This window comes from Acipenser ruthenus, chromosome 15 (genome assembly GCF_902713425.1).
Source record: "Acipenser ruthenus chromosome 15, fAciRut3.2 maternal haplotype, whole genome shotgun sequence".
Lineage (NCBI taxonomy): Eukaryota > Metazoa > Chordata > Actinopteri > Acipenseriformes > Acipenseridae > Acipenser > Acipenser ruthenus.
In genome coordinates this window covers 404,768-430,871 of record NC_081203.1, presented here as the reverse complement: position 1 = coordinate 430,871, position 26,104 = coordinate 404,768, and the positions used below count along the sequence as shown (strand labels likewise).

General features: G+C 46.6%; 2 protein-coding genes and 1 long non-coding RNA gene across 7 annotated transcripts in view; 2 read left to right on the top strand and 1 right to left on the bottom strand.

The window, feature by feature from the left end:
• LOC131697501 (ATP-binding cassette sub-family A member 2-like) overlaps positions 1-15,997 on the top strand; it is a 47,435-nt gene extending 31,438 nt beyond the window's left edge. For 4 of the 5 annotated variants that reach the window (XM_058986670.1, XM_058986669.1, XM_058986673.1 and 1 more), the window contains exons 22-49: positions 13-225; positions 568-764; positions 1,022-1,201; positions 1,893-2,086; positions 2,531-2,651; positions 3,022-3,282; positions 3,369-3,584; positions 3,835-3,937; positions 4,377-4,705; positions 5,104-5,317; positions 5,531-5,633; positions 5,805-5,916; positions 6,641-6,701; positions 7,115-7,289; positions 7,837-7,952; positions 8,193-8,340; positions 8,545-8,668; positions 9,157-9,289; positions 9,553-9,673; positions 9,822-10,000; positions 10,355-10,496; positions 10,664-10,798; positions 11,113-11,216; positions 11,306-11,398; positions 12,009-12,111; positions 12,461-12,598; positions 12,733-12,945; positions 13,302-15,997. In XM_058986670.1, coding sequence (XP_058842653.1) covers positions 13-225; positions 568-764; positions 1,022-1,201; positions 1,893-2,086; positions 2,531-2,651; positions 3,022-3,282; positions 3,369-3,584; positions 3,835-3,937; positions 4,377-4,705; positions 5,104-5,317; positions 5,531-5,633; positions 5,805-5,916; positions 6,641-6,701; positions 7,115-7,289; positions 7,837-7,952; positions 8,193-8,340; positions 8,545-8,668; positions 9,157-9,289; positions 9,553-9,673; positions 9,822-10,000; positions 10,355-10,496; positions 10,664-10,798; positions 11,113-11,216; positions 11,306-11,398; positions 12,009-12,111; positions 12,461-12,598; positions 12,733-12,945; positions 13,302-13,337 — 4,264 coding nt within the window. In that variant the 3' untranslated portion in view covers positions 13,338-15,997. The remainder of the gene's footprint in view (positions 1-12; positions 226-567; positions 765-1,021; positions 1,202-1,892; positions 2,087-2,530; positions 2,652-3,021; positions 3,283-3,368; positions 3,585-3,834; positions 3,938-4,376; positions 4,706-5,103; positions 5,318-5,530; positions 5,634-5,804; positions 5,917-6,640; positions 6,702-7,114; positions 7,290-7,836; positions 7,953-8,192; positions 8,341-8,544; positions 8,669-9,156; positions 9,290-9,552; positions 9,674-9,821; positions 10,001-10,354; positions 10,497-10,663; positions 10,799-11,112; positions 11,217-11,305; positions 11,399-12,008; positions 12,112-12,460; positions 12,599-12,732; positions 12,946-13,301) is intronic. The other variant, XM_058986671.1, reaches the window with a different exon arrangement.
• A 1,753-nt stretch (positions 15,998-17,750) lies between these two features.
• LOC131697502 (chloride intracellular channel protein 4-like) lies at positions 17,751-25,939 on the top strand. Its single transcript, XM_058986678.1, has 6 exons — positions 17,751-17,894; positions 21,761-21,870; positions 22,196-22,321; positions 22,957-23,063; positions 24,468-24,643; positions 25,112-25,939. The coding sequence occupies exons 1-6, from the start codon at positions 17,859-17,861 to the stop codon at positions 25,274-25,276; spliced, it is 720 nt and encodes a 239-aa protein (XP_058842661.1). The 5' UTR covers positions 17,751-17,858; the 3' UTR covers positions 25,277-25,939.
• On the bottom strand, positions 18,999-21,148 carry LOC131697503 (uncharacterized). The gene is made up of 4 exons (XR_009307322.1): positions 20,860-21,148; positions 20,020-20,112; positions 19,670-19,709; positions 18,999-19,095 (listed from the first exon to the last, which is right to left on the bottom strand). It is a non-coding gene; the product is annotated as an uncharacterized LOC131697503 (long non-coding RNA).
• Positions 25,940-26,104: the final 165 nt, after the last annotated feature.

Genomic DNA, 26,104 nt, shown 5'->3' with positions numbered 1-26,104 from the left:
TCGGCGCTTCAGGTCCATCCTGACCGGACTGTTCCCCCCTACTTCTGGCTCGGCCACTATCTACGGGCACGACATCCGCACGGAGATGGACAAGATCCGCAAGAACCTGGGCATGTGTCCACAGCACAACGTGCTCTTTGACAGGCTGAGCGTGGAGGAGCACCTCTGGTTCTACTCGCAGCTCAAGGGCATGGCGGAGGAGGAGATCCGCAAGGAAATGAACAAGTACACACCTCTCACAGTGCTCCATTCATCCTTCTAAAGTTGTTGCTCTCACAGATGTTTTGGCCTCTGTCCCCATTGTGCAACCAATTACAGTGAATAATAAGCCTATAAAGGGTATTCATGTAAATCTCTACACCCTTGGTGCATACTGACCTCTAGCTCAAAGGTGATGCCACATTCTGAAACCACATACTACAGGGATGTTTTTGTAGCCCTTATGTGAAACTGCTTTTGGTCTAAGAGCAGAGTGCCAGGGATTGCAGGCTGCAGCGTGCATGCTCTGTGCTCTGTGTCCTGCCGTGTCTGCAGGTCTCACAGTTGCTCCCTCTCTCTTCCCTACAGGATGATTGAGGACCTGGAGCTCTCTAACAAGCGGCACTCCCTGGTGCAGACGCTGTCAGGGGGGATGAAGAGGAAGCTCTCTGTGGCCATCGCCTTCGTGGGTGGCTCCCGCGCCGTCATCCTGGATGAGCCCACAGCCGGGGTCGACCCCTACGCACGGCGAGCTATCTGGGACCTTATACTCAAATACAAGCAGGGTGAGGACAGGGGAGAGAGGGTGAGAGAGGGGAGGGTGTCCCAGCAAAAGCGGATTAAAGAGAGGACAGGGGACATAATGAGAGAGGGTGGGTGCGTGTCTCCAGCAGGATGGGTGAGGAAACAACGCCTTAGACTGAAATACAGGGCCTTTGAGAAGAAATCTGAAATAATATAGAACAATTTGGTTTTGGTTCTGGTTTGAAATTCATCTCTTTTTTCCCTGTCCCCTCTCTGTCTTTCTCCCTCTCCCTCTCAGGGCGCACCATCCTGCTCTCCACTCACCACATGGATGAGGCGGACTTGCTGGGTGACCGCATCGCCATCATCTCTCACGGGAAGCTCAAGTGCTGCGGCTCCCCTCTCTTCCTCAAGAGCACCTACGGAGACGGCTACAAGCTGACCGTAGTCAAGAAGCAGTGCGACTCCAGCAACCCAGGTCAGCCTCCCAGTCACCTTTCCTTTGGGCAGGTCTGTACAGAGAGAGTCCCTCCTGCTGTTGCTGTTACAGTTGGATACAGCTTTAAGTGCATAATATTTAATCTATTGCCAATTGATCCCTGCTTTAGAGAATCAGCTACTCCACTACCATTCAGCATGGTAGAGAAAGCCAGTTTCATTCCATGTGAATGCTGCAGTGGTGGGTACGGTCTGGCAGTATGCTGTTTCGATACTGTGCATCTCGTCTGTTCACAGCAGGGCTGAGAGCTGGCTGCTTGCCATCGTTCCCGCGGCTCTGCAGTGCGTGTTTCGTGCCTGTGCTCTGTAGCTCTTCAGGAAGTGTCCTTGGTCTTGGGTTCCTACAGTCTGTGAGCTCCTGATATGGAGCAGCGGAACAGAATCGTCACTCTCTAAGCTGCAGGCTGATCAAGGATCATCGCGTTGCATTGAGGTTTCTGTGAAGCAGAGCCTGCTGCTCCTAAAAGGCACACAGCAGTACTAATGCAAATAAAGTGTCATTTAACCTTTTAACCTCCATCCCTTTGGTTTGTAGTTTTCTGCCCCGAACCAAACAGAAGCAATAGTCGCACCTTGCAAATCCTCCTGCGTCTGTGCTGTTTCATTAAGACTTGTGATTCAGCGCTCTGTTGATTTATCATTCTCTCTCCCGCTCCACTCTCTATGCGCAGCTCTAGGCCAGCCTCTCTGCACCCAGCCTCCCTCTTCCTCCTCCTCTCTCAGCCCATGCTCGGAGGTCCGGGTCACCCAGTTCATTAAGAAGTACGTGGCTTCATGTCTGCTCGTCTCCGACTCCAACAGTGAGCTGTCCTACGTGCTGCCCTCAGAGGCTGCCAAGAAGGGCTGCTTTGAGAGGCTTTTCCAGGTAACTCCCTTCACAGACAGACAGGCAAGGATAGAGGCATGTTACTATATGTACATGCAGACAGGCCCATCCTTTTGTAATTTGATTGTTTTTAACCTGAAAAAGAGGTGAAGGGTTTACATGACAAACTCAATGGGGTTCGAAGGTCCCAATTCTAGCTCCAAAGTGATTTACATGCAGGATAAGTAATCCACTTTGTGAATCAATTCCTTGAACAGGCAGTAGATTGAATCCGATTTGAATCCCATTAGTGGTCCAACTTCAGCTGGTTATAAAGGGCTGTGATAAGTGACAGGATATGCACCAGAGAAAACATTCCCATAGTGCAGATATGTGCTACATGACTCTGCATGACCATTCTGGAGTGCAAACGGGCCAACTTTGTAAAAAAAAAAAAAACATGGGTCAGATACTGACGGATGTTGTCCTGTTCTCCTCCCCCAGGCCCTGGAGCAGAACCTGAACAGCCTGGCCCTCACCAGCTTCGGGCTGAGGGACACCACGCTGGAGGAGGTCTTCCTCAAAGTGTCCGAGGAGGACCAGTCCCTGGAGAACAGCGACGCCGGTGAGAGGAGGGGAAGAGAGCTGAGGGAACATTTCTCACACTGTAATCAAGAATGTTCATAGGTGTAATTACTGTGATATTACAGTGTAGTTGGAGACACACAGCGTAAAGCATTACCTTGTATTATACAAAGGTTTAATGTTGGGTTCACTTGCAATGTATGGATCTGGAACTGGACACAGCAATTTTGCAGTCCCCACCCCCACCCATGTTTTCCACTATAGTTATGCTATGCATTTCCCATAGTTTTACCACCTTTACAGTGCTTGCTTATGCTCTACTGTGCTTTGATTGTATCACAATGTAAGGTATACCCAGTGTGGTGTTTCTTCTCCTCCCTGACGCCCTGCCCTCTCTCCCTGTGTCTCAGACCTGAAGGAGTCTCCTCGCGAAGGGAAAGCTGCCATGCAGTGTGCAGATCCGCCAGCGGAGGGTGCTGAGAAGCCGGAGGTGGAGCTCAGTAACCTGGTGAAGTGTTCGCAGCTCAGTCACTCCCAGGGCTCGCTGCGCTCCGTCTCCTCCTCAGCCGGGTCTGTGCGCGGGGATGAGGGCGGGCTCTACTCCGAGTTCTACGGGGATTACTGTCCGCTCTTCGACGCCAACGATGACCCAGACAACGTCAGCTTGCGCGGTGAGCTGGCGATCCAGTCTCTTGGGTGTCTCTTTAGTCTCATTACAGTTAACTCGTTTTGACTAATCATTCGTCCACCCCTCTAGCGGAGCCCGAGTCGGATCCAGAGGTGCCAGTGCTGGAGGGCCAGGGCAGTTTCAAGCTGGAGGGGTCCTGGTTGAAGCTGCGTCAGTTCCACGGGCTCATCGTCAAGCGCTTCCACTGCGCCAAGCGCAACACCAAGGGACTGTTCTCCCAGATCCTGCTGCCGGCCTTTTTCGTGTGCGTCGCCATGACTGTGGCGCTCTCCGTGCCAGAGATAGGTAAGAGGCACCTGCGATAGGACAGTCCCCCTCACACTGCAAAACCAGTGTACTCATCAGTGCTGCATTATCGTCTTATAATCCCCTCAAAATAAAACATGGTATTTCTCGCTCCTGACTTTTCAGATCTTGAAAGCTAGCAATTTTTATATCAGTTAGCATAAAAACAGTATCAATCTGTTTTCCGGTTTTATCCTGTGGCAGATGTTTGAGTGGAATTTTGATTGCTGTTTTTGCTCTTGTTGTCCAGGTGACCTGCCCCCTCTGATCCTGTCTCCCTCACAGTACCACAACTACACCCAGCCCAAAGGCAACTTCATCCCCTACGCCAATGAGGACCGTGTCGAGTACAGGTGAGAGGGCTACTGGATCAGCTATCTCGGTATCTTTTAAATACTTGCTGCATCTGGCAGCATTTTGTAATTAACTCCTAGCATGTACAGGGCTAGGGATGGCTCTCAATTAAACAATTAAAAATTGCAGGCAATATGGGCAGTTCCATTCCATTGTTCCAATCAAGCCTCCATCAAGGTCCTAAAGCAGTTCCTCATTTCATTACTCCTGTTAAACCTGGTGAAGTATTTATTTCCTTTCAGTGATCCAAGAAAGTAGCGTAAAGTGTCTTGAATTAATTTGTAAGCTTATTTTCCTTTATTCGTAAATACCAAAAGAAACAGGCTTTTTTTCCAAGTTTGTCATTCAATTTATGAAGTTTTGTTTGACTGTTTTAATAGTTCTGGGTGAGTTTACTTTCCTCCTTCATGTTTCTTATTCTTCTTCATTGTTCTCCAGGAGTAGGCTTTCCCACGATGCCAGCCCCCAGCAGATTGCCAACACACTGCGCCTGCCCTCAGGGGTGGGAAGCACCTGCGTCCTCAAGACCCCCTTCAACAGCACGCTGGACCAGCTGGCACAGACCCTCAACCTCAACTCCAACGAGTCCAAGATGCTGGCAGCCCAGTACTTCGACTCCATGTGCCTGGACTCCTTCACCCAGGGCGTGCCCCTGTCCAACTTCGTCCCCCTTCCACCCTCCCCTGCGCCCTCCGAATACCCAGAGTCCAGCTTCGAGGAGGGGCTGCGGGCATGGAACCTCACCACCACCCCCACCACAGTCAAGGGTAGCGCACCCCGTCTCTCCACCTGTCTGTCTGTATAAATCATCCGTAACTACCAACTGTTGTACTGATTAAGGCACTAGCCAAAACATCTGTTTGCTTGACTTTAGTTTTTAGCCTCACTGTTCAGCAATCTGCGTTGGGATTTTCCAGAAAAGCTTAAAAGCCAAATAAAGGCCGAATTTAAGACAAATGATAACTACGTATTGAGCAACAAAACCCAGGACCAATCCGGACAATTGCACAGTAAAATAAAGTAATATGTCTTCACCTACAATAGCACACTTGTTCTTGCAGTATTACTGCAGATTTTTATAATTGAGTGTTGTGAGGTGCTGTGTGTGGTTACGCTGAGGCACGCTCTGAAGCAGCTGCTGTGTGTATTTGTGGTTTTGTTTCAGAAGCGGTGACCTCCACCCCGCCCCTGCCCCACACTATCCACGAGCCTGTACGATGCACCTGCTCAATGCAGGGCACTGGCTTCTCCTGCCCCAGCGGGGTCGGGGGACACCCCCCCCAGATGAAGGTGGTGACCGGGGACATCCTGGTGGACATCGCGGGGCGCAACTTCTCAGAGTACCTGCTCTACACCTCCGACCGCCTGCGCCTGCATAGGTGACTTAATACACCACCTTTAGTGACAGAGCACATTTCAATTTGTCTTCCCTTTCAATGGCACTTATTGTACATTTAGACTGCGTCAATTTATGCAAAGCCGGTTCTGTTAAAACATTCTTTACCATTTAAAAAAAAAAAAAAAAAAAAAAAAAAAAAAAAACATACTTTAGCACAGAAGTTAGTGAAAGTTTTTTTTTTTTTACTTGGCAGGTACGGTGCACTGACCTTCGGCAACATCCAGAAATCCATCCCAGCATCGTTTGGGGTCCAGACTCCAATGGTGCGGAAGATCGCAGTCCGGAGAGCTGCGCAGGTGAAAGAGAGATCAAGGGGGGGGGTTACTGTCCTTAAATACTATTGTAGTCTACTCTGTGGCATGATAAAAATGTGTATGTATTACCTCGTCAGCCTCTCATCTTGTAGATGGAGAAGTGTGTGTATTTGTGTGTTTGTCTGGGAATGACTCTGTGCCTTCTCGTTTCAGGTGTTCTATAACAACAAAGGGTATCACAGCATGCCCACATACCTGAACGCTCTGAACAACGCCATCCTGCGAGCCAACCTGCCCAAGAGCAAGGGGAACCCGGCCGCCTACGGTAATCAACACTCGCCCTGTTCAACACGCAGCCCAGCAGTAACCCTGTTCAACACAGAGCCCAGCAGTAACCCTGTTCAACACAGAGCCCAGCAGTAACCCTGTTCAACACGCAGCCCAGCAGTAGCCCTGTTCAACACGCAGCCCAGTACTAAATGGTTAAAGCCCACAGCCCAGCGCTAACAATGCTCAACCCTGAGCCTTCCATTCAAGAAAGCAAGAAAGCATGTGTAGCAGGTTTGGTAACGCTAACCTCATGGACATTCTGAATGGGTTGTCCTAAAATGCTACAGTAGACCACAAGGTGGTCGATTCACAACCCCACAACTTTACATTGTTCTCCCTGGAGCTCTGATGCTAGCTTGTTGTTTGCTTGGCGTTTCTCTCATTGTTTTTACGTCATTCCCCCATGAGATTGGAAGTGTGTGTGTGTGTGTGGTGTGGTGTGGTAGGCTGTCTCTCAGTGGGAAAGGAGGGGGGGGTCGCATTTGCAGTGTGTTGTAAGATCACGTTGCTGACATGCTTGATGCAACAGCAGGGCCTGTGTGGGTGTGCTTGTTGTCTCCTGGGATCCTCATGAAAAATAACATGCTGCTGCTTCTCACGAGGTCGCCCCAATTTGAGAAGTGTTCAATAAACAAATTAACTAATCGGATGCTTTGTGATGCTTCTACTCGCAAGTCACTATATTAATGAAACTGACCCCCTTGTTTTTGTTTCGGCAGGCATCACCGTGACCAACCACCCGATGAACCGGACCAGCGCCAGCCTGTCCCTCGACTACCTGTAAGAACCCTGTCAGACACGGCTGGGCAGTGTGAGGGGGGGCCCAGGATATCAGTAACATTGCTAGGCCCTCATCTTGGTCTAATTTAGAAATATAATTCAATGACAAAATGACTTTTGCAAGACTCCTAGTCGACACGTTTGGAATGTCTGTCTTTATTGAAGAATTGGAAAAGACTTCAAGTCTCCTGCTCCTGAATACGCACACATCTGGCATCCTTTGTGTTTTCAGTTTACAAAGTTGTGTTCTTATAATTCAGTCTTTTAAGAACAGCCCCAAAAATTCAAAATAACTCACTGCTGTCTTCACACAAGGTGCAATGAAATATAATGGCCCACCTGATTGCAAGTCAGACGCTGTGGTGCTTTGCCATGTCACATAAACTGTTTTGTTTGTTTGTTTTGTGGGCCAGGCTGCAGGGCACAGACGTGGTCATCGCTATCTTCATCATTGTGGCCATGTCCTTCGTCCCGGCCAGCTTCGTGGTCTTCCTGGTGGCAGAGAAGTCCACCAAAGCCAAGCACCTGCAGTTCGTGAGCGGCTGTGACCCCGTCATCTACTGGCTGGCCAACTACGTGTGGGACATGGTGAGCGCAGCCACGCTAAACCCTGCGTCTGGGGAGGCATTCCAATAAATACACTGGGTGTTACAGACACACCTGAGACCTGCGCAGGGTGTGTCATTAAGGAGGATTGAGTCATGGTTGTGTCAGACTGAGCTCACTGTAAAACCTGGAACGAATCAGCTGTAGTGGAATGGGAGTTCAGCTGCAGGATAGCAGTCCACCAACAGTATGAATTTACTACACTGCTCCCGTTCCTCTTAACGTTTCCACTGTAGTTTTAAATCAAATCTTTAAAAAGGAAATTGATAATTGAGTGTGCACAAAGTAGAGGAATAAATCAGTTATATTATTATATTGTATAAAATTTGTAGACATTATTTTTGTCAAAAATTGTATAAAATTTGTAGACGGTTTGTGTCAACTCTACAGCGTTTCGAGAAGTTGCCTTGCCCAGAAAGAAACTTCACATTTAACATGGTACAATTATACATGCGGTGTGCATTAGCATTATGATCCAACTTGTCCCAGTGTGTGAATGTGCTGCTGAATCTCTTCTCTGCTCTCCCAGCTGAACTACCTGGTCCCAGCCACCTGCTGTGTGCTGATCCTCTTTGTGTTCGACCTGCCCGCCTACACTTCCCCCACCAACTTCCCAGCGGTCCTCTCGCTCTTCCTGCTCTACGGGTGAGTGCAGGGCCAGTCTAGCTCACACCTCATCTGCTGTCATGGTGCTCCTCTGTCCTGTTTGTAACAAAGAGTACAGCTGTAGTGCATGAAAGAGAACTCGAAACTGCAGAGTGCTCTAGAACTACAAGAGAACCCCACTCAAAACTGCAGACCAGTAAACTATGCAATGCGTTTCAAAACCTTATTGGGTAGATTTCTCATAACAGTATACGCACCCCCCCCCCCCCCCCCCTCCAGGTGGTCAATCACGCCCATCATGTACCCCGCCTCGTTCTGGTTCGAGGTGCCCAGCACAGCCTACGTTTTCCTCATCGTTATCAACCTCTTCATCGGCATCACCGCCACCGTCGCAACCTTCCTGCTGCAGCTCTTCGAGCACGACAAGGTAGTGCTGTCTCTCTCTCTCTCTCTCTCTCTCTCTGTGTGTTTGAGCACAACAAGGTAACGATTTGTCCATCTGTCTATCTCCCTGTGTTGCTCTTCGACCATGACAAGGTCGTTGTCCATCTGTCTTCCTGTCTGACTAAATGCCAAGAATACTGCAATAATGCTGATCTGTCTGTCTCTCTCCCTGTCACTCTCTCTGCAGGATCTGAAGCTAGTGAACAGCTATCTCAAGTCGTGTTTCCTGATCTTCCCCAACTACAACCTGGGTCACGGGCTGATGGAAATGGCTTACAACGAGTACATCAACGAGTACTACGCCAAGATCGGTGCGTGCTAACAAGCATCTCACTCACTTAGCTGCTTGGTTTCTTACAGTTTTACCATCGAATTCTGACTGAGCGTTTTGAAGTTGCGTGTGTTCACTTGGTATTACAGGTACCGTATCTTTTAGGGAGATCTTTATTGCATCTTCTTACAGTATCTTGCCTCATTCAGAGTAGTACATTGGTCTGGGGCTGATGCATGTGGTCTGCACCTAACAGATTAATGAGGTACTGCTGCAAGTGAACGTGCTCTGGCTGTACAGGTATAGCAGGGGAAACCATTTAGTGACACATCATCTTTGATAAAGAGAAGCTGCTGGAAGACCACTGTGGCTTCACTGTGGTTCAGTTACAATACAGTACCCGCCTCCAATTAGCCCAGGACAAGAAGCAATGAGCTGGCATGCCATGAAGATGAGGGACAGCAACTGAAATGATGGTTGTGTTTCAGATTATTTTCCTGTAATTGTTCCACCCCTCCTCTCCCCCAGGCCAGTTTGACAAGATGAAGTCACCCTTCGAGTGGGACATCGTGACACGGGGTCTGGTCGCCATGACGATCGAGGGCTTTGTCGGATTCTTCATCACCATCATGTGCCAGTACAACTTCCTGAGGAAGCCACAGTACGTCACCTTCCACCTGCCAAGACCATCGCATGGCATTATCTATTAGTCAATATACAGAGATGGCTGTCTCTGCGTAAATCTGGTTTTGTTTTCTCAGCCTAACCTGACCTGCAGTACTGCAGTAGCTACTACTTGCAACATATGAATACATTATTTTTAAGTTACATACTCTTCTCCCTGTGTGTGTGCATATATGACCCCCCCTGCTCTCTCTCCCTCTCCTGTGACCCCCCCCCCCGTTCTCTCTCTCCCTCTTGCAGGCGGCTTCCGGTGTCTAGTAAGCCGATCGATGATGACGACGTGGACGTGGCGTGTGAGAGGCGGAGAGTGCTGCGGGGAGACGCTGACAACGACATGCTGAAGATCGAGAACCTCACCAAGGTGCCACATCTAATACCATTCCTCTTTCAACGTGTGCACTAAACTCAAGAGATATATCCACTGCCATTATCGTTGCGTTCTCAGTTGTTTTTTGGTTTGTGTTTTTATGCTGTATTGTTAGTTTTTCTTGTTCTCTGTGTCCTCGCAGGTATACAAGTCCCGGAAGATGGGGCGCATCCTGGCGGTGGACCGGCTGTGTGTGGGGGTGCGGCCAGGGGAGTGCTTCGGTCTGCTGGGGGTCAACGGGGCTGGCAAGACCACCACCTTCAAGATGCTGACCGGCGACGAGAGCACCACAGGGGGAGAAGCCTTCATCAGTGGGAGGAGGTATGCTGGGGGGCAGCATTTACAGAGTGAGGGTGGTGAGGGAGTGCTCCATGGAATTGAATCCAGAGGGAAAAAATTCGGACTAGGCCAGTGGTCCTCAAAGTTGTGTTGTGGGCAATTTTTACATGTCATGCCCACAACGCAGTCGACATACTCACAAGTACTGCAGTGTTGATGTATATTTGATAAATCTCTATTTTAATGTCATTTTATTGTACTTTTTGGAATTAGTTTGTTAAATGAATCAAGACTAAAATAATCAATCAGGCCCTCGACTTTGTATACAATGTATTTGTTGCCAAAAAACAAAGTCTCCCTGACTGACTTTCCCCTTCTCTTTCTCTCTTCCCCCAGTATCCTGCGCGACTTGTTGAAAGTGCAGCAGAGTCTGGGGTACTGCCCGCAGTTCGACGCCCTGTTTGAGGACCTGACTGCCCGGGAGCACCTCGAGCTCTACACCCGTCTGCGCGGCGTGCCCTGGAAGGATGAGGAGAGGGTGAGGAGGCTTTTCAGAAGCGTTCAGAGACTTGTTAACAAAACCCTTATTTAGCCATCAGGTGTTGCAGGGAGTCTTTGAAAGTCAAGCACAGAGCTCATTGGAAGTGAAGGGCTGTGTACTAACTGCCATCTCCTGCCCTCCCCTCCACTTCCTCCTCTCTACAGGTGGTGAAATGGGCTCTGGACAAGCTAGAGCTGACAAAGTACGCAGACAAACCCGTCGGGACATACAGCGGGGGCAACAAGAGGAAGCTGTCGACCGCCATCGCCCTCATCGGATACCCCTCCCTCATCTACCTGGTAAGAGACTCCCGGGAGCTGGGAATGAGAAAGCTGGTTCAGGCTGGGAATGAGATTGGGAATGTTCAGATCCAGATTGAGAAAGGAATGCATCTCTGTGCATGTATTGTTCTGCACAAGGGTTGCTTGTCAATGTAGGGAATATAGAAAAAAAAGGCTGGTTAATAACAGGATTCTTTGTTTAGTTGTTTAAATGGTTTGTAACATAAATCATCTTTTCTCTTGAAGCAAAAAGCTTTTAAAGTAAGCTCTCATTACTAGACTTCCCCATGTGTTCACTATTGAAGATTCCTAAAATCAAGTTATTTTTTCAGGACGAACCGACCACAGGCATGGACCCCAAAGCCCGGCGCTTCCTGTGGAACTTGATCCTTGACATCATCAAAACGGGACGCTCTGTAGTGCTGACATCACACAGGTGGGCGGGGTTACAGCAGGGTTTTGAGGATGTTATCTTAAAGGTAAAAACTGGCAGTGAATTAAAATCAGCTTCCTCTGTCCCTGCAGCATGGAGGAGTGTGAGGCTCTCTGCACCAGGCTGGCTATCATGGTCAACGGACACTTCAAATGCCTGGGAAGCATTCAGCACCTGAAAAACAGGTACAGCTGCATACCTTTTACCTTTTATATTAAAATGATCCCTGCTCCTTGGTAAAAGGACACAATATTATTTCAGTCTTCCTTTGTTTAGACCATACAATAATGATTCATTAGCCGTGCTTTACCATGGGATTGACTATGCGTGCCTGTGCTTTGTCATGCACGTTGTTGTATTCCACAATAAGGGGGCCTTAGAATTGGATGAATTGTCCTTGTGGTCCAGAAGTGTCTCTTCTGTAGCATGCCTTTGTTAATGGAATGAATGGGTTAGGGTAACTGTCAGGTCACGAACAGACAATCAACATGTTCTAGTAGATCAGTATAATAGGCAGCTGTTTCTGTTTCCTGTATTTCATGTCTTTGAGTAACTGCTGACAGCAGTGTTTGCCCTTAGCTGTTCATAAGAAGTGATGTGCCCCAACCTGGTACAGATACCGCAGGCGTGTTCTGTGCTGTGATTTTCAAATCTCTCCCTGTCCCGTGTCTGGGCTGTGAAGCTCTCAGGAATGCTACGCCGAAGACGGGTACAGTTATCAGTTTCTCCTTTGAGAGGAAGAGAGGGGCATGTTTGTTTCATATCCGAACGCTTTTCCATGTGCTCCCGCTGCAGGTTTGGGGACGGCTACATGATCACGGTGCGCACCAAGTCCAGCCTCAACGTCAAGGAGGTGGTGCGATTCTTCAACAGGAACTTCCCGGAGGCCATTCTCAAGGTAGGCCTTTCCCAGAGTGACGCACTATTGAGAGAAACCCTAGCATCGTACATCCCTGAAAACATGATGCTGGGGCTGATATTTCTGTCCTGTGCAGATAGTTTCATTATAATAACAATAATACCAATGGGGTGGTAGTTGCCAAGGATATCAGTAAGATGTTAAAGGTGTCAGATACTTAATAAATTCAACCTCTTCTCGGATGCATTTTGTTTTTAGCTTGAGTAGTCATGGCATGGCACACATAATAATAAAATCAGAAATAGCAAGAGAATTATGGAACACAATATGATATTGAGAAGGTGAAGCTGCACCCGTGACTGCCTATGCTCTCCCCCTCTGCCCTCAGGAGCGCCACCACACAAAGGTGCAGTACCAGCTCAAGTCTGACCACATCTCCCTGGCACAGGTCTTCAGTAAGATGGAGCAGGTGGTGGAGGTGCTGGGCATTGAGGATTACTCTGTGAGCCAGACCACCCTGGACAACGTGAGTCACCTACGCCGTGGAAGTGTTCATACATACAGATGCAATATCACGCACTCACTGGCACACAATCACACACACGGTGTACTCTAATAATGGCATCCCCTCTCTGACTCTGTGCTGCCTCTCTGCTGCAGGTGTTTGTGAACTTCGCAAAGAAGCAGAGTGATAACCTGGAGCAGCAGGAGAGCACCCCCCTTGGAGGGAACGCCCAGTCTCCCCTGAAGCGAATCCTGAATCTGCTGCGACCACGAGCCACCAACACAGAGCTGCGGGCACTGGTGGTGGAGCCGGAGCCAGAGGAGCTGGAGAGTGACGATGAGGGGCTCATCAGCTTCGAGGAGGAGAGGGTGAGCGAGGGGGCAGAGGGAGGGGAGCAAACATGAGAATGGAGACCCGTCTGTTTACATTTCCAAACGGTGGTGTCAGATGTAGGGACAGAAGCTTCCCCTGTTGAAACTGCTTCAACAGTGCCACTCGTGTCCGCTGTTACCTGCCGCTGTGGGAGGTTATGCCTTTAAGCTCCATTACCTAATGTAAGAGAAAGGACCGTCTAAGTTTGGGCTGGGTTGATTAGGCAGTAAACTTATTAGAGACTGTAATCCAGATAACCTAAAGGAAACCTATCACAGGAACAGGAGGGAGGGTGAAGGAGACGACTGCTGCTTTCTCTTTCTATTCCTCTCATCCTGTCCTTCCTTTTCAGGCTCAGCTGTCATTCAACACGGACACTCTGTGCTGAGAGCAACATAAGGGACCGGGATAGCCATCTTCTGGAATGAAACAAAGAGGAGGACACAGTCTTGCAGCTCGCTGGTCCCAGAGGGAGGATGTTGTGCTGGATTTAGAGAAGCTGCTGGCACTTTAAAGTCTTTTAAAACTTTTTTTTTTTAAAAAAAAACATTTGAAACTTTCTTTTAAACCACTCCCTTCAACTGAACCAAGCAACATGACCCACTTGAATGCTGCTTTAGACTGTGAATGTTTGGGGTTTCTTTTGTTCGCATTTCATTGTTACTGCAGGACCTGTATTTCAGACATTTGTTGTCGGTTGCTGAAGGAAAAAGATCCCTGTTGCTGCTGCAGCTGCTGTGGATTGATTTTCTTAAGTGAAGAGGGAGTAATGTGTTGTAAATATGTGCTCTATACGCCTTTCTCTACAGCTCAGCTCAGTCTGCTGGGCTGATCCAGTCTTGTTTGGGGTCTGGGAGCTGTGCAGTGGTGGTGTCGTGCCCTGCCTTTCTATGCAGTTGTCTTCACGTTCCGGGTTTAATGCAGAAGCCCAGTTCATATCTGTCTTGCCCGTTTCCTGTTGAATTAATCCTAAAAACCATGCTTCTCTTCCTCCCTGAGCTAAAATCGAGCTTGCAAATGAACCTGTTGTTTTGCTTAGTTTTATATATCCTAACAGCCGTGTGCGCAGGCTGTAACTTAGCGAGGTAATCAACCCTGTCATTATATCATTTACAGGCTGGATTAACACCAGGCACTAAGCACCAGTCTCTCAACTCCCCCAAATGTTCTCAATGAGAAGGCTGCAGAGGCCGTTAAAAATAAGTTAACCCAAGTTAATTGAGCAGACTGAACTGACTAAATCCTTATGTCTCCATTTCAGTGTAACTGGAATCCATTCCTCAAAGACCTGTCAAATATGAGTGCAGTTCTTTTTTTCTTCCCCCAAACCCCTTGTAATGAAAATATGTTACTATTGAACATGACAACAGCATGGATCGTCATCAGGTTGCACCTGTCACTTTGTAGCTGGGATCTTCTTTTTGCCAGCTCTCACTGGAGTGAGTCAGGTTGTACCCTCATCAGGGTGGACAGATGACCCCCAGTTTTCAGCAGTTTGAGCCGGTCCATGTTTTTTTTTTTTGTAAGTGGAAATACGGTACCTCTCCCTCTAGAGAGTAATTTTGTCTCTTCAGCTCGCCGTGAAACCTGGATTGACTGTGGCGCGGAGGGAGGGTTTTTCTTGTTCTGTGCATTTTATGGGGACTGGCAAGGATGTGATTTGTGAGGTGTGCAGTACAGTGCTGAAATTCTAACAGTTTACAGTCATTTCAACAGAATAACCTGCGTTGGGTGTGAAATGTAGGTGGCCCCGGTGTTCGTTTTTGTTTTCTCTGGGCTTTGTTCGGAGATCAAAGTAAAACCTTTTTTAATGGGATTAACAGGCCGCACCTTTGTACCCGACTGCCGTTTTGAGGTTTAGTTTTCTTTTAGCTTTGCCTGCTGGGAATGGGGCTGCATTCAAGATCAGTGATTGTCCGTCAGTGCTGTTGCTGGGATACCATCACTAGCAGACACCATGTCACTCTGCTCAGCCATGAGCATGTAACTTGTGACCCAAGTTCTATTCGTTAACGGAGACTGGAACGAATAAAATCGGGGAATAAGTGATTCCGTTGACGATAAGAGAAACAAATGGAACAGAATTCAGAAAAAGAAACAAAAAAGGGGGTCTTTAAAACCAACATTTAAATAATCCAAATGTGTTTTCAGCTGCTTGCAAGAAATAGGAGTAAGAAATCATCTTTAAAACTAAAGCTGAAATAGAAACTGATAAACACATTTAATAGTAAAACTAAAACTAAATGTGAGCTTAAACAAAATCTGAAATATCTCAACTGAAGTAATGTTGCTTGTGACTGGTGCTGATGGCTATCGAACGATCAGATCTGTTTATACTCTGATGGGGAATGTTCCAATTCTGAATGGTGCCCAACGTATTTACTTACTGCCAATTTGCTGAGACAGCGAGATAACATAATAGAGGAGATATTTGTTTTTTTTATATAACCCTAACGTTATGTCTAATAATGAAGCTGTTGAGCCTGAATAGTTATTTTCTAGTAAATATAACCAGTGTCTGTGCTGTTTTTAACCATGCGTGGCTTGCACTCCGCTCCTATTTACTGGCTACCCAAAGGAGGGAGGCTGTTAAAAGGAGCATGTCTGGAATGTCTATGGTACTTATTCCATTTTTAACTTATTGTAAATGTACATCTATGAAAGAAAACATAAAAATCAGAAGTAGAAAAAGAACATTATTTTGCAAGTAATGGATTTCTATTTTCATTGTAAAATGTATAAATTTGTAAAAACTATTTTGTTGTAAATGATCGACCCGTTGTCAATGTTGTAACGTTCCATCCCGCAGCCGATTTTATCACGTGCCCCCCGTCTGACCTTTCAGTTTTCACCTTTTGTCCTCCTTGTGCTAATTAATGGACCGGTCAACCCTTCAGATTTTAACCCCAGCACTCACCCAGTTGATTGCTGGCCTGTCTCCTCCTGTAAATTGGAATTGTTTCTGCTCATGACAATACAAATACCCAGACGGGGTCGTGTTTTAAGGATATTAACTTCTTTAAGTCCCATTCAAATAAAACAACAAAACTAAGAATGTGTCTTGTTGCTTCTTTTTTACTTTTCAGACACAAACCTATTTTTTTTTTATTTATTTAATTATTTATTTCTTTATTATTTCCTCATAAAGAAGTTGATTTGTTGGGGATTCTGTTTATGTAAATAATCTGTTGCAGGCCGGAAGGTGATGTCAAACCAATCAGGCCTCAGAAGGGGGGGTCATGAAGGGGCAGGTGGTTCGAAACAAGATGTGGCATTATCTTTCTGGCTGGAAAGCTTTTTAACAGGTTTGAAATACTGAAAGGACAATCTGTAGTCTGAGGCAGAAGCAAGTCCACGCAGAAATGCAGCAGGTTTAATGAGCACAAAGTTACTGAAGCTGGGTGGGTCCTATTTAACAATTATTATTAAATTACCCAGGATTCCATGCAGACCCATCAGTATTGTTTGTGGAGCACCAAGCACCAAGACAACTCTATGATGACATCACTCCCTGCCTCTGATTCACCTCCACCTTCCTAACCAACTAATTGACTGTGCTCAGCAATGATATCAGCTTCCACCCTTCATTATAAGACACTGTCACAGACGCATGCTCCGTCAATGGATTGCTCATTCCAGGCGTTGGCTCTCCAGCTCCCTGATAAGATTCAGCTCTACACTCCACCCCCTTTTTCTAATTTGGTCTCCCGATATAAACCTGTTGCTGCTCGTCGTAACACCAGTCAGACACTCAGCATGGTCTGTGGAGACGCAAAGTCATTCATTAAGAAAGAGAGATGTCCTTTTTGAAGTTTCTTAAACTGCCTGCACAAGTTTAGTGTGTCGAGGTATTGGAGCCAAGCAGCAGTGTTTGTGCCAAGCAGTTAAATCGAAAACCTGCTAACTCTGATTTAGAATCGGCCCATCACAAACTATTTTCAAATTTCAGTGAAGTTTGTCTTCAACAGGTGGTTGTCTCTTAAGCAAGATGCCAGAGGCGATGCTGGTTAGTGCTCACTAAAGGATGTATTGATGTGAATCGGCATGTTAGTGTTTCAGCAGGGTGCTCCGTTCTTCAGCAGGCGTCTTGTCAAATGATTTCATCAACAGCCCTTATTGCTGGAAGTTTCCTCCTACAGTAGAACGGGTGGATTTATAAACTCAGGTTTTTCTCTTGCACTGTAGATCTGCTGAATAATAAGTAGTTTTGTAAAATGAGTAGCTCAATAGCGTGAGAAAAAGGTTTTAAAAACAAACACTCATCAGTTTCTTGGTTGAGGAGAAACACATCCACACCCTTCATTGTTGAACCACATAAACAGGAAACTACATAATCTTGTAGAGATGCTGGCATTATTAATACGTACAATTGCTGTGTTTCTCCGAGCACTGGAGCAGCCCATAGTGTTTTGCAAAACGATTTTAAGGGCCAACAATATACAACATTTAATTAACTCGATTTACTTGGGGGCACGTTTTGATTAGAAATCATTCCCATCGTTAACACTGTTCTTCCACAGTCAGGCATTCTCAAAGCAGGTTGAGGGAGCACATGTGACAATGGAAACACAGCTTTATTCCCCCCTGCTGGATCTGAGTAGCGTGCTCATCATCCTCCACACCAACCTGATCTCGAAACTGCAGGAAGCTGCTGGAATCCAGAGATGCTTCTTCTGACAAGTGCAGATAAACTGAAAAGCAAAGCCGAGCGTGCATGGGACTGGTTAGACAGGTCTGCCGGTAGGGTGCCACTGGAATGCAGTCATGTGGCAGGGAGGGTGTGGTGGCAAGTCAGGTTTTAAACATGTTCAAATCCATTCCTCCCACACAAGCTGAAGATCTCTGCACCTGCCTGCTGCTCCGTGGGACACACTGAACACAGAGGGAACAATCACTGCTGCTGCCGAGGATGGCTGAAGCCAGTAAAATTGAACTGTTTGTCAAGGTAAGCAGCTCTGGTGCCTTCTTGCATGCCTACGGGAATGAGGGCCTCCTTGAAATGGATTTTAGGAAAAACAAATGCCAGCACTCGACGCAAAATCAACGCATAAAGACAAAAGTGCCAACACCGTTGTGCCGTGGCTTGGAAACGTGCCAGTACTGGCTACCAAACAGAATTACTGGGGTATCTGGCTGCTGAATGTAAAATCCTTCTTGGTTGTAGCTGTTGTGGATGCTGTTGTGTCTTTTGTGTAGCTTCTCGAAAATTAAATCTGAAACCCAGCGTCCATGAATCCAACAGTGACTTATGTAGTTTAAACATAGTTTTAAAATAGGCTTGTATTTGTAATATTGGGACTGTAAGGGATTTTAGTGCTGTTTCCACAGTCTGGTACAGAATGTCTGGGTATTACAGCCTCTTGTGTTTTAAGCTGTATGTTGATCTACTCAAGTACGGTTTTAAGTAGCACACACCACCTTGCTTTAAAACGTCATTCTTCAATTCAGAAAAGCGTGTGTTTATTGACTGATGGCTGTTTGGTTCTTGGCGAGTTGTGTTTTTGTTAGTACAAGTAGTGCCTCTGGCAAGGGAGGCTGCAGGGCAGCTCACCTGTTACAGTGTGTACACTTGGGCTGGTACTCCTACCTGGCTGTCTATTAGGTTAGTCATGCACAGCATCAAATATTTGGATGAGATTACATTGTCAATTCATGACTAGAGGTAGCCTTACACTAAACAGACTGTGTGGAGAAGCAGATAAGCGTCCTCCACTCGATGTCTTCTTGTATCACCTCACCAGGTCTAGCTGACAGGCTAATCAGACGCACACTAGTGAATGAGCACACTAGATACTTGTGCTGAAGCAAGTTCAAAGGGTGAGGCACATTTTCGGAGAGGAATGAAACCGCTGTACAGGTAACAGCACAAAACTAGCAAGAAATGTCTTTGTTGCGAAAAGGAGCAGGTAGATTATCGGTCTGAGTATTTTCCTCAAATGATGATTTTATTTCTCTATTTTCCTTGGCTGTTTGGCACGTGAAAATTGTAAACAGGAAGTGGAGATCACTCTGCTTCCCTCGTACAGAACGTAGGGAGAGCCATGCTTCGTTGCGGCTCGCTGATCCGACCAGGAAATGCTCAGGAAAAATCCTCCGCATACTTTCTTGACTGGTGTGCAGCCTTTGAAGGGGGTGTGATGGAGTTTCTTAAAGGGCAAAGGGTTAATCAGGAGAGAAATGCAGAACTGCCACATTCCTTTACTTACGAGTCACACACATACACACTGCATGTCATTGACACAGCAAAAAATAAAGACAGTGGCGGACAGCATTCAAAGAGCAGAAACTTCATTCTGTTTTACACACTAGACTCTGTATTCAAGTAAGAGTAAATTAATTTATACTAAAAGAAAAAAAACAAGCACAATCATCATTATGAACTACAAAAGAAAAAAAAATCTTAGCTGCACGTAGCCCGAGTAGTTTAAAAATGTTACAGTTTTATCTCTCTTCGAAATGTTCTTTGGTCCTGAACAGAGGTTGCACTTCATTTTGTTTCTCTTGACACAGACAGCAGGAAGCAAAGTTTAGGAAAGCTGGGTTCTGAAGTGAAAACCCTTAAAAAATAACAATAAAACAGAATAAATTCATTTATTGACTAGTTTGTGTGGCTCACCGCTCAGATCACAATACAGTGCTGCCTCCAACATAAAAACACATTTTATTAAACAGAAGAAAACACAGATAACAGAAAAAGGAAATAGAGAAAATGATAAATACCAGCAGGCAAGCGTTCGACCAAGTTTCCCTGGATGAGCTGCTGCACTTTGGGGAGGGGGAGGGTACAGACAAACCAGACACAAATAGCAGGGATCCAGTTCCAGTGAGTAATGTTATGTTTTTAGTAAATTATTAAATTATTTTTAGTAGATTATTAAAACATTAATTTATGTCAAATACATTTGATAACTATAACTGACATGTTCACAATTAGAAAAAAAAAGTTGCAAAATATTTATTACAGCAATAACAGGTTTTTTAAAGGTTTATTATTATTATTATTATTATTATTATTATTATTATTATTATTATATTTATTTCCCTGGAGAATAATTCAATCTCACTTTTACCTGAAGTGATGAAACCGCTTTGGGTAAAGTGAATCTTCTGCACCTCGAGGGGATCACTCTCAAGACAACCGCGATCCGAACATACACTGACACCTTGTGAAACATATATATAAATTTGCAATTAACATGGTTCATATACAAGCACACAACGGCTTTCGCGGTTGTAATAAAACTCTTCCTGTGCAAATGGGATATTATTGATTATTTTGTTAACTTTAATTATACAGGGAGGTTTCATAGATTGCATGATTTTGTCAGAGCATCGCAAAAGCTACTCTCATACGTGCAGTCTCAAATATTTTTCCTTTGCTTTTGGCGCGGGAGCGGTGCCAGAGTCTCTTCACGCTCACGCTCCACTCCACTCCACTCCACTCCACGCCACGCTCCTAGGAAAATGGTCCCGCTCCGCTCCGCTCACATGCTCTGTGAGTTTAGTAACAAAGTATATCCCAGGATAATTCAGAAGTACTACTGAGTAATGCCAAACCCCGCTGTGACAGAACCGCACCACAGCGCTCGCTATACTGACGCGTGAACTTTCCCGCCTCCCCTCGACACAGCGTCGCAATGCAAAAACAGCATCAGAACCGCAACGCGGTCACCGGACACGACAAACATGAAACCATACCAAACACTTAACAGAAAACACACACACACACACATATATATATATATATATATAAGAAACGCTTATAACCCAACAATTACTAATACACCTACAGTACTTTGAAACGTTACTAATCCAGTAGCACTGCTCTTCAGCAGTACATGAGCAAAAACAGGAGCTCCTCTAACGGTTATAATCCAGAAAAGCACACATTCAGAAATGTTTACTAGTACCTGAGCTCCGTGTGCAGCAGAGAGCAGCAGAGCGGCGCTGATCGGTAAATTCAGGTCCAGGCTTCGGAAGAAGGTCTCGGCTCTTGGTTTACACGCGCCACACCGAAGCTAAACTGTACTTATTTCTAGTACATTTAACACAAGCTGTGGTGACTGTCTTTGTAGACGATAACTATGCTAACCTTTCCCTCTCGGAGTCCAAACTTGCCTGCCCCGGTATTTATAGACGCCCCGGTCGAGCGCTGATTTCCCGCTCTGAGGAAAACACCTGAAGAAACGCTCCCTATACCGGCGCGTGAACTTTCCCGCTTTCTCCTCAGCACACCGTCCTAATATAAACTCGGAATGCAAATGCAGTATCATGACTGGAACGCTGTAATTGGACAGAACAAGCACTAAACTGCCAATGAGAGGAAAGAGTAACGAACCAAACACTGACGCGTGAACTTTCCCGCCTTCTCCGCCGCACAGCGCTCTAATATAACCTCAGAATGCAAATACAGTATCATGACTGGAACGCTGTAATTGGACAGAACAAGCATTAAACTGCCAATGAGAGGAAAGATTAACGAACCAATCAGGCGATTGCAAAGGCGACCCGCTATATGAAGGCAATACAGTAACCGTCTAGTATTTGACTAGAGCGTTAGCAGTTAAACTGCACTGGCATAATTATCAACTTAACATTAAAAAACAAAGGAGGTTTACATTGAAAATAGTCGTGTAGGCTGTGGTTTCTTATAAAACGCCACCCTTAAACTACAGGACGGGATTCGTTTAGCATACAGCAACCAAGTGTATTAAATTACAGCAGGGACTGCCTGGCTTTAGAGAGGTTCACCAATATGTTACAAATATTTCTGATGGCGGCTCTCTCTTTCCCTGCTTCCCTCCCGCGCAGGCCAGCGACGACGGGGAGAGCATCGGGAACTGCCCCTTCTGCCAGCGGCTCTTCATGATCCTGTGGCTGAAAGGAGCGAACTTCACCCTGACCACCGTCGACATGAAGAGGTGAGGCACTGCCTCTCACACGAAGAGCACAGAGCTGTCCAGCACACACACACACACACACAGGCGCTGTTTCACTGGCCAGTGTCACTGCGCTGGGAGGCTTCAAACCAAGTGCTCGTTAACACCCAACAGAACATACAGACGGGCCTGTCTCAGTTATGTTAGTATTATTATATAACAGAAATAGTGGAGTGTTTACAGACACCAGAACGTGGAGCTGACAGCCCTGATCTTGCATTGTGTTGCTGTCTGGGGCTGTGCCAGGCTGCAGGCTGGTGTTGTGGTGTCTGAGCCCCGCTCTGACTCCCCGTTCCCGTGTCCGCAGGGCCCCCGAGGTGCTGAAGGACCTGGCCCCCGGCTCGCAGCCCCCCTTCCTGCTGTACAACGGGGAGGTGCGGACCGACACCAACAAGATCGAGGAGTTCCTGGAGGATACACTGGCACCGCCACAGTGAGTCTCTGCCCCTCTCAATCCAGACACACAGCAGCCACGTTGATATAATACACTCATACATACAATATACTATACTACAGTATAATACAATACACAAATACATACAATGCACTATAATACAATACATAGGAGGCTGTGTGGTCCAGTGGTTAAAGAAAAGGGCTTGTTACCAGGAGGTCCCCGGTTCAAATCCCATCTCAGCCACTGACTCATTGTGTGACCCTGAGCAAGTCACTTAACCTCCTTGTTCTCCGTCTTTCGGGTGAGACGTAATTGTAAGTGACTCTGCAGCTGATGCATCGTTCACACACCCTAGTCTCTGTAAGTCGCCTTGGATAAAGGTGTCTGCTAAATAAACAAATAATAATAATACACTCATACATACAATACACTAATACAGTATAATACACTCAATACACAATACTACAGTATAATACAATACACTCATACATACAATACACTAATACAGTATAATACAATCCACAAATACACTAATACAGTATAATACAATACACTCATACATACAATACACTCATACATACAATACACTATACTACAGTACAGTACACTAATACAGTACACGGCTTTCTCATTAGATTGTACCCATATATTTATTTTTATTTTTATTTCAGGTATCCAAAAATGTGCACCCGCTACAAGGAGTCCAACACAGCCGGCAACGACATCTTCCACAGATTCTCTGCCTACGTGAAGAACCCCAACCCCTCCATGAACGACTGTGAGTCCAGACACACAGCACTGAGCACCACAGACACACAGCACTGAACACCACACACACACAGCACTGAGCACCACAGACACACAGCACTGAGCACCACAGACGCACAGCACTGAGCACCACAGACACACAGCACTGAGCAGCACACACAGCACTGAGCAGCACACACAGCACTGAGCAGCACCACAGACACAGAGCACTGAGCACCACAGACACACAGCACTGAACACCACCACAGACACACAGCACTGAGCACCACACACAGCACTGAGCAGCACACACAGCACTGAGCAGCACCACAGACACAGAGCACTGAGCAGCACACACAGCACTGAGCAGCACACACAGCACTGAGCAGCACCACAGACACAGAGCACTGAGCACCACACACAGCACTGAGCACCACAGACACACAGCACTGAGCAGCACACACAGCACTGAGCAGCACACACAGCACTGAGCAGCACCACAGACACAGAGCACTGAGCACCACACACAGCACTGAGCACCACAGACACACAGCACTGAACACCACCACAGACACACAGCACTGAGCACCACACACACAGCACTGAGCACCACAGACACAGCACTGAGCAGCACACACAGCACTGAGCAGCACACACACACAGCACTGAGCACCACAGACACACAGCACTGAGCACCACAGACACACAGCACTGAGCAGCACTGAGCACCACAGACACACAGCACTGAGCAGCACACACAGCACTGAGCACCACAGACACACAGCACTGAGCACCACAGATACACAGCACTGAACACCACCACAGACACACAGCACTGAGCAGCACACACAGCACTGAGCACCACACACAGCACTGAGCACCACAGACACAGCACTGAGCAGCACACACAGCACTGAGCACCACCACACACACACAGCACTGAACACCACACACAGCACAGAGCAGCACACATAGCACTGAGCACCACAGACACTCAGCACTGAGCACCACAGACACACAGCACTGAGCACCACAGACACACAGCACTGAGCAGCACACACAGCACTGAGCACCACACACAGCACTGAGCACCACAGACACACAGCACTGAGCACCACAGACACAGCACTGAGCAGCACACACAGCACTGAGCAGCACACACAGCACTGAGCACCACACAGACAGAGCACTGAGTACCACAGAGAGCATTGGGCATCACAGTCTAGACAGATTGTTACCATTTCTCCTACATGTTCTCTACAATGATCCTAGGGTTCAGATGATTTTGTGCAGTAAAGGGCAAAGGTCTTTACCAAGTGATGGTCAAAAATAAAATATTTACTGTGGTCATTGGGTGAGTGGGTGTGTGTCTGTGTGTGCAGCAGTGGTACTGTGCAATGAGACTGTGCTGTGTGTGACTGTCCTGTGTTTGCAGTGCTGGAGAGGAACTTTCTGAAGAGCCTGATGAAGCTGGACCGGTACCTGCGCTCCCCGCTGCCCCATGAGCTGGATCAGAAGCCCAACATCACCGTGTCCGAGAGGAGGTACCTGGACGGAAACAAGCTCACACTAGCCGACTGCAACCTTCTGCCCAAACTGCACATCGTCAAGGTCAGTGCCAGGGCCAGCTGCCTTTCCCATGCACAGAGACACAGGCCAGGGAAACTCATTTCTGCTGCCCCCCCCCCCCCAAATCTCATTTAAGAATGCCCTTTTAATAAATTCTCAGTAAATGATCATGTCATCGATTTACACATCTCACAAAGCAGCCCATCAGGAGCAGCACGTGTACAGTAACATCACACCCCTAGTGTGACTTTCCTTTAAGAGATGCACCAACAAGGTCCGCAGCCCTTCCACAACGTGCTCAACTCCCCGCTGTGTCAGCTGTAAGAGTACAGAGTGGAGAGCTGTGGCTGGGTTACTCCAGCAGTCTTAGACCCTGGGAGGCCTGGGCATCAAGTGGATGAGATTGATGTTCTTGACCCAGTCCTCAGAGAGCAGTAGTTGAGATCACACCATCACCACCAGCTCTCTCATAGTGATCTGACTGACGCAGGCTCTCTCTCGGTTGATCAGGTGGTGTGCCGGAAGTACCGTGACTTCGAAATCCCTCCATCGCTGAGCGGGTTAAAGCGTTACCTTGACAACGCCAGCACGCAGGAAGAATTCATCAACACCTGCCCCGCGGACGTGGAGATCCTGCTGGCCTATCACTCCGTGGCACAGTACCTGAGAAAGTGAAGCAGGATGGGGGGAGGGGGGGGTTATAAACATAAATCTTTAACCACTGTCAAATCTGCACAGAAACTGAACTCCATTTGAATGATCTTAATACCACGCCATTAAATCACTAACATTTCCCCCGCTGTATTTTAATGAACAGCGGTATTGAAATATAGATTTAAACAGATGACTGGTAATTTAGATACTGTTCTGTGGTTCTGGTGACACCCAGTGGACGACAGGGAGAGGAACAGCTGTGGGATGTTTTTTTATTATTATTATTTATTTATTTTCTTCAAGCAGCGCTTTTAAGATGGTTACCTAATTCCATTCACATTTATTTGCCAAAGCAAGAGGATTCAACCTTCAATCCTACATAGAAATACAAGAGATTTCAGTCAATCCTCTCTTCACAACTACCTGCATACAGTGACCCCTGGAGGCATACCCTGGGAATGACCCGAATTCTGTCTCATCCAAGATATCATTTTTATATGTTTTTTGAACTGCAGATCTCTCTAAAAATAAAACATATTTAATCATTCTTTAGATTGCACCATTAACTAATGTATAGTAATATTATTCTACCTACATTATGTCTAATGTAAAGGAAGTTTTGCATTTGTAATTGCATTGCAATTAAGTATTTTGAACGTAGTAAAATGTAAATGTGTATTAAGACTCTGCCTCTGTGTATTTTATTATTATTATTACTGGTGTGATAAAGCACAGAGTTAATTCTACATTACTAAACTGCTTGACTCAATATGTCCCTTTGTGATTGGCTACCAAAGGTTTCAACAGAATGTATTATTCTATCAAGGAGAAGATTCAATTGAGTTACAA

Excerpts from the sequence above, each read along its gene's own strand:
- LOC131697502 (XM_058986678.1), top strand. The coding sequence starts at position 17,859 with ATGGCTGAAGCCAGTAAAATTGAACTGTTTGTCAAG. Across the intron at positions 17,895-21,760 it reads AAATTGAACTGTTTGTCAAG|GCCAGCGACGACGGGGAGAG; the intron begins GTAAGCAGCTCT and ends CCTCCCGCGCAG. Across the intron at positions 22,322-22,956 it reads GATACACTGGCACCGCCACA|GTATCCAAAAATGTGCACCC; the intron begins GTGAGTCTCTGC and ends TTTTTATTTCAG.